The following is a 12,946-nucleotide window of genomic DNA, read 5'->3' as shown; positions in this document are numbered from 1 at the left end:
TCATGTTTGAAGTTTGCCCCCCTAAAAAAAACATAAATATTCTCGATTTCGCACAGAGGTTTCGTTTTACGGAAACTCGTGTTTAAATAGAAATATTTAAGTTGGTACTTATCATTTTGTCGAGCTAAGTTTTATTCTTGTCTGGCGGTAGTGTATAATAATAACAATGAGAGGAAACCTGCTTGTTACGTAAGAGGTTTTAAGAGATGCTGCCTTTAACCAAATGGTAGATTAACGATAAAATCGTTCATTAAGAAACTATAATATAATATAATGTTGTCTTAGATTTTCGCGATTATTACACATTGAAATAAAACTAGTTTTTAACGGTGTTCGTAGTCTGCCCGTGACCACGAACACTGCAAAGTGCTCGAAACGTCGGGATGTTAAAATAATTAATATACGCGATTAAATCCGTTAAAAACTAGTTTTATTTCAATATAATATAATACCTTAGTTTCCTCAGAATGTTTGCTTTTAACGCAAAGTGCGTTGTAAGCTATAAAGCAATTTAATTAGTGTTTTATTACTCTATACTTAATCATTAGTTGATTGGAAAATTATGTCATTGTAACGTTCACAGATAATCTGACATCCACAACAGAAGAAGACCAAACTGTGACACCATTTTACGCTCTAAGCACAGGAATCGTACCAGCGCCCGTGATGCTCCGTCTTGGAAACTCAACAATCGACAGCACGAAATCATTCAAAGTACCCCAACCATCCCAAGAACCGGACACGGGGACACTAACCGTTCAGCCGAATGTGGTTCGAGATATGGTCCCGCATGTTGTATCTGTTAAGAACACTTACTTCGACCATGATAGGAAATATGGTCCGACGTTCGAAGATTCTCAGGATGGTAACGTTACCAAGATAACCGTACAGCTCGGTGATGACGCACACCTGAATTGCAGAATAAGCCTACTCCAAGACAAAACGGTAAGCAAATATAAATCTATAATAAACATTAATGGTGTCTAATCGGATATGATATCCTTTAAGACGAATTATTTCTCTACTGCTGAACAAACCGTAAATAGTTATACATCACAATTTAATAACAAGGCAGATTCCAAAACTGCATATACTTCGTTCAAATAATGTTATGTTAATTTGTATAACAAATCTGTTCACTTACAAAGGCACGTGCCTACTCGTTAATTTACCGCCGTGCATTAGTATGGATGACGCTCGTGTTTATACGATATCTTAGTGTGCGTGAGATGACAAATGTACGAAATAAAAAAATAAAAAAAATACCAATGAAATCTTATTTACTAATACACAAAGATAATTTAACTTGAAGGTGCGCGCTTTCGTGATTTAACAAACCTTTACCAAGACATAATTTTTGTACGATATTGTTAAGGACTGGTAACATTCTGGTAGTATGTATATCGACTTTGTAATGATTGATTGATTTAAGTGTTTAGAAATTAAATCGAAATGACGTCAATGTCCTACAATTTTTAGATCTCCTTTATTTCTCGATTTATTATTATTTTTCGATCTTTTACCGAAATATTAGTTGTTTTTGAGCCTTTTCAACAATTTAAATTTTAATTTATATTTTAGAAAGAAGTTCATCTTAATAATGTTATTAATAACGGAATCTGACCAATCTCAAGGGAGACCAGCACATTTATAGTGCACAAGTGTGTGTGTGTGTGTGTATCCATACACTTTATTCCCTTACCCTCATAATTCGATAGGACGGCAAATGCAACACGACCGGAAAGTGTTGAGGTGCAGGAACAACGGATTTATGTGATTTCCGAGATACGGGAGTATACATACTTCCAACTTCCAGACTCCTGGTTGTTACTAAGAATATTTTGATAGAAAAACCTAACTTTTTATCGCCCCGAACCGAGTCAGACCTCGGGATCTCGGGAACCCAGGACCTCGGGATCTGCCTTTTAAGTAGCCACTAGACCAAGACACGATAAATTACAATCGCTGTGCATAAGTATGAATGACGCTCTTGCTTACAAGATGTCCTAAATATGCGTAAGACGACTAAGATTAAGGGTAACAAAAAATTACAATTAAATAATACTAGTTAAATTAATTTGTGCCTTCGTGTTATTATCTACTAACACACGTGTCTCCCACTTTTTATAACCTTAGTTTCCTTCAAACGGGACGAACATCGGTTAAGATGCATACGTTCGGGCAACCTTGAATTTTTCCTTTGATTTTCCTTGTATATAAAGCCTCAATTTGTATTGGCTCATCATCAAAACCAAACATTTTCCCAACCTCTTTGTAAATCTAATTTACCAATATATTTCATTATTATTAAAGTTTATTGACTGGGAATACTTGGCATATTTCAAGAACTTAAAAGGTTCAATTTCACGTATCGAAGTGTTAAAATTATCACGTCGAGAAGCCCTCGATAAACAAAGTTACTGAAACCGAGATTTATATTTCCTTGTAACCAATTCAATGTTAGTTTTAATTCCTTTTAATACCTTAGAAAATAAGAGTAAAACAAGAAAAGCGAGTAAAAGCTACTGAGTAGTACTACTTGTACGAAACCAACTCACACTTGACCGGTTTCTTTTGTTCCCACAATAACACAGAGCGGCGGGCTGTGTCTATTTATAAAACAACACTTACTGCTTGACAAAATTTCTTCCGTTCGTGTTATTTTGTTTCAATTTATATTTTACAAAGTAAAGAAACAACTGAATCTCATATTTAATTATATTTGTTACTAGTTGTCGTCCGCGACTTCGCTAGTGTTTTAGGGGTTGTTAGGCATAAAGTAACCTACAACCTTCTTTGGAGTTAAAGCTCCATACAAAATTTTGTCGCATTCGGTTCCGTGGTTTGGCCGTAAAAAACGAACACACAGACAGACAGAGTAACTTTTGCATTTATAATATTGGTAAATATTGCAGTCTTAGATTAAAAAAAACATTATATAGCGTTAATATTTATAATATATAAATTTAAAAAAGTAAATATATATTTCTAATTGAAATTACCGTAGCGTCATAATATGTTGACGTTACAAGTCACAAATAAGAGTACTTTTTATGAACTTTTCGCATAGGTACTTATCATGGTATGAAACTTAGTGAGTGAAGTAACTAAGAAATAAGGCCTTATCGTCAAATGGTTGAGGATAAGGTTTGAAAATTATCAGTCATGCTGCGCCAATGCATATTGGAGTTTACATTAATGCCTCATCTATACATATATAAATGAGGCATTAATATCTGACAGACTCCTTTCAAAGCCAAGCACGAGACGAATTAAAAAAAAGGAAATTAAGCGCATGACAATTCAGTGTTTGCTCACTTTTGAACCCGCAATCATCAATTAAGATTCACATGTTCTAACCTCTGGGTCATCACGGCTCTGAACATAGCGAAAATAAACACTAACAATATTTGTTATAAAGTTACTCAGGAAATAAAGAAACAAATGAACAAATATATTTCTTTGATTAAAAATTAAAATATATAAAACTAATCAAGAAAATTCTTACAACATTAAACCTCAGTCCCAGGAGCCAAATAACATTATATAATATTAAAACAAGTTCAATATTTTTTATTTACATAATACAAATTGGTAATTTAAATATTCTCTAAGGGAAATAATGGACAATGAAAGCTCTTTGATCTGAAACACGTTTAATTCTAGAATATTATTAAGATTACTCCTGTCTTCTTTGCAAATTCATAAAGATTAATTCAATTAATATATTTTATAATTTCAATAAGAATATTATATAAATAAACAAATTGGATGGTAATTAGTATGTATCAACTTTGATTTCACTTTAATCCAATATATTATACAAATTATAAGTATGATAAATGATTTAAAAAAAAACCGTCAAAAATTAACAAATAATATTACACAGAAAAGTAAAGTAACGCTGCTGTAATTTTCGCACTGCTAGGTAAGTCTCTTCTTTGTTAGAGAAGAGTAAGAACTAATTCCACTTCGCTCCAATGTACATATTTGTTTATATATTCAAAGTAACAACCTATAAATGACTGTTGGATTTCTCACCCTTTAAGAAAAAGGTTCGAAGCTGTTTCCTCCAAACTGCTCTTGTTGGAAAAAAATGGTAGGTGTTTTCCTTCAACCCCGAACACGAGATAATTTACTAACACAAATTAAGTACATGGATATTCAGTAGTGCTTGCTTGCAGTGTTCGAATACAATATTTTGTTAAAATGCAAGCGTTCTAACCACTACGCCATCTCAGCTCACATTTGCACGAGAAGAATCTAAACTAGAAACGCAAAACGCAAAAAACTACTTTTTTCAATAAGGTTTTTAATTTGATTATACTTGCCTAGAGTTGAGCTCGGTCAGAATAGATGGTATTCTTATATTTTTTTTAGCATTTGCAGCCTGTAAATTTTCCCACTGCTGGGCTAAAGGTCTCCTCTCCCTTTGAGGAGAAGGTTTGGAGCATATTCCATAGCAGCGTCGTCGAGCAGCGTCGCTGCTCCAATGCGGGTTGCGGAATACACATGTGGCAGAATTTCGTTGAAATTAGACACATGCAGGTTTCCTCACGATGTTTTCCTTCACCGCCGAGCATGAGATGGATTATAAACACAAATTAAACACATGAAAATTCAGTGGTGCCTGCCTGGGCTTGAATCCGAAATCATCGGTTAAAATGCACGCGTTCTAACCACGGGGCTATCTCGGCTGTCCTCTTCTTTTTCTTCTTATAAGTTGCTACTTAAACATAAAATCCTAATTAGGCATGAAAATTGACTACCGTACCAAATCTGTGGTCAAATTTCATTATTAACATAAAAGATGCGAACTCTCAAAACCCTCAGTAACGGTAAAAACCTTCATTGTTTCTGATCTCTTAAGATAATTAGCGAAATGGTTACGATCTCTGGTTAATTGGCTAACGCAAAACTCTTGAGGCCAATTACAAAGTATTCGCTAAATTTTCGTTGCGCTTGTTGGGATAAGAAAGAGGTGTTATTTAAGCGTACAATACGGTTTTCACTCGGCCGCTTTGTAACGAACTGAATAATTCCAATCCAGATTTATTAGGGTAGGGCAAAAGAAAATATAAAGAGGACGAAAGAAAAGTGTGGAAATTATTTATGATTTTCACATATTTTCTGACTTCACGACGTTATGATTCTATATTTTTCATTATTTAAAGCGGTATTTATTAAAGTTTTTCTGGATATATCTTTATAATCTTTGCTATTTTTTTTATCGTGTAAGTAGGCTGACGCGCAAATTGAATCACCTTTTTGTTAAGCGGTCATTTCCGCATATAGACATTGTCACTTAGAAATATTAACCATTTCTTACAACGCTAATACGCGTCCAAACTGAATTTTCACTGACGCACTCATCTATCAAACTAGAACTACCCGACCAAACTAAGTATTGCTGTTTGGTGGTAAATATCTAATGAATCGACTGGTCAGCTCGTTTAAGTCGAATGGTCGATTTAAACGGGCTGGCGCAAAAACCTTTCCACCAAATAAAAATTAATTGTGAAAAAGCGTAATTACTTAGTTATGGTCAGGTCATTTTCGTTTGAAATTACATTGCAAACCGGTGGTAGTTATATATTTAACACGATCTTGTAAAATGTTTCAAAACTTATCGAATGAAGTATATTTTAATTTATGTTAAAATACGCCCAACATCTCATCCAATGTACCATTTTTGGAAATTCCAATTTAGTATTAAGTTTATTCTTTGAAAAATAAACAGTATAACATAGTGCTGGCTGTTATTAAGGTTCTGTGTTATCTGTGATACTTTACGCCAGTCATGGCTAGACTTTAGCCAGTATAACTTGATTGCCAGACTGCGATATCAAAGCGTTCAAAGTTCAAAAGCGGATTAGAGTCGTGTCTTCATTAGAGTATTGCGTTGCTCAGTCGACCGCTTCTATTAGGAGTCACTTTGTTAAGAGCCGAGATGTTTGTTTAGTCTTAGAGTATAACAAAATATGATATGGTATCAACAGATATGGTATTATTATCATGAAATAAACTCAATTGCCTCGTTCTTTTAGCTTACAAATTCGCAATTCCTGGGTCTAGTCAGTCAAAAGATGGGTTCTTTCTTCAAAAAAATTTCAGTAGCGGACCGAAGTCCGGGAGAATGACGAAGAGACTTAACATTGATCTAGCTCTTTCTGATCATGTCAGATTTGCCATGCCGTCGCATTATTACTGGTTAACCCTGCATTGTATTGACAATGTAGGAAATAGTGTAAATTTTTTAGTGGCGATGTATCTGACCTGCCCATGTAGTCCATTTCTCCTTTCATCCTCCACGCAACGCAAGCTATTATGTAAGAACTCACTCTGTATTTTACTTGTGAAATATTTAAATACGTCTTCCTTTTACATTCTCATATTTCAGGAATCTCAAGAGGTTTAAGTTTATTTTCTCCAGCGCTACTTTTAAAATATTATTGTATATTGAATGAAGATTACATTTTTGCAATTCGAATTACCTAAACCCCATAACTATTGGGAACACGTACCTACAAACAATTAAGTAATCAAGTGGTCGTTTGTTCATTTTTCCACGAATAACAACGCAAATACCTGACTATGAATACTAACATATCCTAAATTCATATACATAAACAATTAATTTATAAAAACAATAAAGATTAACTGATTTGTATGTTGCTAGGTATCTTGGGTTCGTCGAAGAGGCAGAGACGAAATTCCAGAACTCCTAACAGTTGGAGCTGTTACTTACGCAGCTGATAACAGGGTATCGGTTGGGAAGAGATATCCTGGTAATTGGAGACTACTAATCAGGGAAGTCAAGCCTGATGATGAAGGAGTTTACGAATGTCAAATATCAACACATCCCCCTAGAGTTAGTAGGACGTATCTGCATGTTAACAGTAAGTATATTACTTTTTCAACGCTTTTCAATATTTGTTGGGTCCTATTGGATCATAGCGTTATTTTATTGTACTGATTCCATGAATATTATAAACGCGAACGTTCATGAAAGTGGATGGATCTTTGATATCCTTTCCCGCAAGAACTACTTAACGGATTTGGACGTAATTTAGAGTAGAGATAGTTCATACCCTGGCTTTACGTATGGACTACCTGATGCCTTTTTCTATCAGTAGCTATTAGGAGCTTACTAGGAATAACTTCGAGTAGAATTAAGTATAGTATAATATAGGATGTATTACAATGTACTAACTTCATAATAAATGGGCTATTCAGTGACGCAAAACTATTGTCCAAAATCAGCCCGGTATGACGTTCAATCAAACAAGCAAACTTTTCAGCGTTTAAAGTGTAATGAAACAAAAAGTTTTACTTAAAAATACATTAAAAAAATATAAGGTATTACAAAAATTTTGCGATCACAAAGATTATTTTAATAGATGAAGAAAATAAGCTCATTAATAAAATGTAATATCAGTATAGTTATTCACAAAAACTTTAATAAATTTCTATAACAAGTGCAGATAAATATATTGAATTTTTCGTCCTACTTTAGCTCCACAAGTGTGGGTAGTCGATGAAGCAGGTGGTCCGCTGCAGGCAAAATACTATGAGGCTGAGTCAACATTAGCGTTGGTGTGCAGAGCGCGTCACGTGGAGACACCGGCTGTGCTTACTTGGCTACACGAAGGAAGGGCTCTTAATGCTGACACTACAAGAGGTGGAATCAGGTAAATATTGTACATATTACGAGCTACCCGCTTAAGTCCCAGATACGTTACTTTTTCAATATATTTTTTTGGACTAAAGTTCTTTTATGAGTCTAACAGTGAAGTGAACTGGCAGAAATCATAATTTCTGTCTCTTTCTTTTATATACGTTTTTGTTTAAATTAATTTTTGTTACTGTTTTATTTTACACGAGATTTTTTATAACTATTTTGTTTCTTGTCATTTAATTTTATTCTCAAGCATTGTTAGTATATTTTATGGTATTTATATTTATATATAATTTAAATATAGACACAATTAAATAAAATAACAACTTAATTCCAATGAGGTAACCCATGAAAGATTTCGTTTTTTTTCTATTAATTTGTAAAACTGACAATAATTGTTTAATCTAAATAATTACTGGATACGAACATTGTATGCGTATATATGTATTATGTATATATACAAATAGCTATTTGTAAATATCAAATTTTATGATAAAAGTCTATCAAAATCAATTCATATGAATTAAAACTTATGATCATTATTAATCCTCTAATATATTAAATTAGAAACGATCTTTCAACCGAAATGAGCTATATGATTGTTAAATAGTTTTGCATATCGATAGTCCACTATCGATAGACTATTGACAGTATTGTCACGTGTCAATACTATCGATAGTATCGATAGTATAGGATAGGATAGGTCCCCATGAGCAATGCTATCGATAGTATTGATCAAAACGATACTATCGATATGGTGAATAATTATCGAGGTCAACTATCGATAGTCAAACTATCGATAGTTCTGCAATGTATGATTATTTGAATTCCGCATGTTGCTTTTCTTTTCTCTGACGTATTTATCAATCAATTATTAAATTTAAAAAATGGCTTTATTTACACATAAAGGGAAGGTAAAATTTTATTAACAGAAAACGCTTAAATATTGACGTTGATAAGGATTGATATTGTGAGAAAAGTAAAACTAAATTTGTTATTATATTTGTAGATTTTTAAACATAAAAATTGTTAATGAACCTTTATTTTAAAGACATATAATATCATGGTGGATATTTTTTTTATCTGTCGGCCTATTTTGTGACAAGAAACTCGAATCTCAATACAAAACATGAGTGTGAAATGTGCGAATGTAATATGTGACATTGACTATGATAATTTTAAAAATTTATAAGACACAAGTATCAAAATATTAAAATTAAAATTTCACGGGTGAGTTCGTGTCGAAGTGAATTCTCACAGAATCGCACTGCAGTCATAGTATCTATTAAAGTCAATTGTTTGTTAATTTTTTCTTGATCTCGATAATTTTGAGTGTATAAGATTATTATATCTTCCAAAGAATAAAACCTCATTTAACCTTACTAATCTCTAAATATATTTTGTTTATGTATTTTAATATGTATTTAAATTTAAATGAAGAATAATATGAAACACTGGCTTGATCAATTGAATCATAAATAAAGTTTACGGCACCCACTGATCGATTGAATGAAAACAAGCAACGCAAAATTGCCACGTAATCACTTTGTATTTATAACTGAAAGAAAAATGCCTATACATATTATGTTAAGTAAAATTCATATCGAAACAGTGTGCGATAAATAACAAATCTCTAATCAAGCTTTACTATCAAACGGCATGTTGAATATTGATGTTTAAAATTAATATTTCGAGCTAAAACGTTCATTCAAGAGCTATTATAAAGGAAAATATCAGCTTGACAGTTAACCTCGTCTGAAAAGCGAAATATGTTTATAGCGTATTTCTGGTTCAATGTGTTCCAACGTTGATAGATGATCCTCTCTTATGCCTCAAAAGAAGCTAAAATATATTTTCATATTATATCAGGTACTTTGAAATGTGATATGACATTGCTAAACCTTTTCGCACGTGCACAGAATAAATGAGGTTATAAATAAATAATGGTTTTATAGCCGCTTCATGACACAACATGACACCTCCATAAATTAGCCTTAAAGCCTCAATCGTGATATCTTGCGACGTTTTCAAGCTTTCACTACAAGAAATATTTTATGTAAAAACTAACGACCTGCCCTGGTTTCGCATGGTTGCAATGTTTTCTTTTTTATTTTATTTTTTTAAGAATAGCAATGCCCCAAATATTCCACCCTCCTTCCCCTCCTTTTAAGCTTATCACTTGTATATGGCCCCACGTGGAGTTTGAATCCGGAAACTCGGGATTAGCGATCTTATATCTAGCCAATAAAATAAAACAAGGTAGTTTACAGTTTATGTAGTAACTTGTTGTTTTGTATCATTTTAGTTTTATTTTCGGAGTGATTTATTTAAATCCTTTGTGTTAACATTATTTTACAAACACAAAAGTACGAAAGTACTAGTTTGTTTTTATTCATTTTGTTATTCATATTGTTGTTTTGGTTTTTATTTATTTTGTTGTAACCTCATAAAGTTTGAGTTGCGTTGGGTTAGCCCCATATTGTCATCATATATTTTTACTATAATAATACAAAATAAATTAATTGAATTAGTATTATTATAAATAAATTTAAAATCGTTAGCAATAACTTTCGTCTTATTAAAAAGTATATCTAAGTAATACCTTTGTTTACAGCGTAAAAACAGAACAAGTGCCAGGCGGTGCTGACAGCGTGCTCAGATTAGCACGCGTGAACAGCAGCGACGCTGGCAATTACACGTGCGCTGTGCGGGGAGCGAGGCCGCACAATGTTTCTGTACACGTGCTCAACGGTAATTGATTAAAAATAAAATACTCTTATAATACACAATCGGTTACCAGCTCGATCAACGAAATTCAAAAAAATAATATATTATAACTATTCACAATCAATTGCGTGTAGATTGGTCAGTGTCAATTACTTTTTGTAGTTTTCACGTGATTGGCATATGAAAGAATATAAGCATTGCATATATAGAAATATGACGGTACCACATACACCCAGACCCAAGACAACATAGAAACCTAATGAACTCTTTCTACATAAACTCGGTCGGGAATAGAACCCGGGTCCTCGGAGTGGCGTACCCATGAAAACCGGTATACACACTACTCGACCACGGAGGTAGTCATTATGCATCAGAATTATATTTATCTTGTAGAAGTTACCAAGTCTATGTGTGTAACTTCTGATTTTTTTGCTGGGTTTTCTCAGAATCCACATTCCAATTCGATTTTTTCCGAATTAAATAATTTGGTATGATAACAAGAGCGATGTTCACTGCAGAGATTGCAATGTGTTCGTCCGCTAAACTTATTCCATCCCCCAATTCCAGTATCGATTTACCATCAATCGCCTCCCCATAATCCTATTTGATGTTTACTTTACTGACGTCAATTGACTGCTTACATCTACTATCTACAATTTTGATCCAAGAAAATCTTGTTTTTTTTTCTGAACGACTAACTAAATACATCTATATTTGACATGATTGCATTAAAAATAATATATACCTATATACATTATACATATATGTATATATATATATTGTATTGAATATAAAGAGTAAACAATTTACTACGCATACTCGCCTACTCCTCATCTATATTTCGAACCATTGGCTTTACGTTTCATTAATGCTTGTTTCACGACTTGGTTCAAAAGTACTTGTAAAACCTCTTTGAATAGAGTTTATGTCGATTTAAATATAGTACCTATGTAACGACACGACAATTTAATTCATATACAAGCTTATACTTTAGGTATTAAGATATGATGTACTTCTATAAGTACTTAGAAGTGAATCAATGTGCCAATATTTGGGATAGAATTGTTTTCTATGTAGGTGCACCCCTATGTGTTGGTACACCTGATTGTAAGTGTACATAAGCAATGTATCTGTAAGAAATATCAACCATACCTTACATAGCCAATGTGGAACTGACCTTTGGAAATAAGATGTTATATCCTTTATGTATGTAGTTACACTAGCTCACTCACCCTTCAAACCAGAACACAGTCATACAATGTAATGCTGTTTGGCGCTAGAATATATAATGAGTGTGTTGTGCTTACAACATCTGCATTTTGCAATAAATATATATATATATTTAGTATTATGTAAAATATAATTAAAAAAAAAAAATCACTCTATTTAATTTAACTCATTTCAATTACAATTAAGAAAAGATACATTTCTTACACTGTGAACACTTACCATCAGGGCTTTCCCACTGCTGGGCTATGGCTTCCTCTCCCTTTGAGGAGAAGGTTTGCAGCATATACCACCACGCTGCTCCAATGCGGGTTGGTGGAATACACAAGTATCTAATATATATAAGTAAAGAACTTCGTTAAAATTAGACACATGCAGGTTTCCTCACGATGTTTCCCGCCGAGCACGAGATGAATTATAAACATAAATTAAGCACATGAAATTCAGTGGTGCTTGCCTGGGTTTTAACCCGAAATCATCGGTTAAGATGCACGCCTTCTAACCACTGGGCCATCTCGGCTCATCCGCCATTATTGGAAATAAAATAAATGCTCAAAATATTATTTAACAGGTATCAGGTATCTCAACCTTACGAATCGCAGAAAAGAAAATATGAAAGTGTCCATACTTAATAACAAATATTTATACATACATAAATACATTTATACGAAGAAACAAATATGGTTTACTAAAGATTGCTTGAAGAATAAGCCGAAGGATTCCTCGGTGTTGCCAAATGCAAATAAAAAAATATTGTGATAGGTAGCTTGGGAAAAAACTAATAATAACAAATTCGAAAGGTTTGAATTGTTTCTGATTGTTTTTATATTCCTTTGTTTTTTTTTTTAAGGAAAAAAGTTCCAGGCAGCGTATATTATATACTTATATAATTGTATTTAACTAACATAACTTTGTGTTTTAAATGTTGATGTAGGGAATGGTTAATATTTCTTACAACGCCATTGTCTATGGGCGGTTGTGAGCACTTACCATGAGGTGGCCCATTTGCTCGTCCGCCATCCGATATCATAAATATATATATATAAGACCCCGTCATATTACTTCTACTGAAATCATGATTTCTACAGCTTTTTCTACTACAGTCGTTAATGAATATGAAATTCATAATCTTGTTTCATTATTTAAACGAGTACAAATCATTAGCTTTGATGAAAATTATTATTTAATAATCAGTTTATTATTAAAATCGTATGATTATGGAATTAATGACAACGTGAAATCAAACTAATTATTATAATTTAAATAATACTAATGAAATAACGTGATTAGTAATTATTGTACCGTCATAAAGCT

At 32.9% G+C, this 12,946-nt stretch overlaps 1 protein-coding gene across 1 annotated transcript in view; it reads left to right on the top strand.

The window, feature by feature from the left end:
• LOC125067929 overlaps positions 1 to 12,946 on the top strand; it is a 316,383-nt gene that overhangs the window by 103,307 nt on the left and 200,130 nt on the right. The window contains exons 3-6 of the mRNA XM_047676827.1: positions 584 to 945; positions 6,680 to 6,899; positions 7,517 to 7,691; positions 10,293 to 10,429. Of these exons, the coding sequence (XP_047532783.1) occupies positions 584 to 945; positions 6,680 to 6,899; positions 7,517 to 7,691; positions 10,293 to 10,429 (894 nt within the window). The remainder of the gene's footprint in view (positions 1 to 583; positions 946 to 6,679; positions 6,900 to 7,516; positions 7,692 to 10,292; positions 10,430 to 12,946) is intronic.

This window comes from Vanessa atalanta, chromosome 12, assembly GCF_905147765.1.
Source record: "Vanessa atalanta chromosome 12, ilVanAtal1.2, whole genome shotgun sequence".
Lineage (NCBI taxonomy): Eukaryota > Metazoa > Arthropoda > Insecta > Lepidoptera > Nymphalidae > Vanessa > Vanessa atalanta.
Note: the sequence above shows the minus strand (reverse complement) of the source record. Positions and strands in the feature narration are given on the sequence as shown.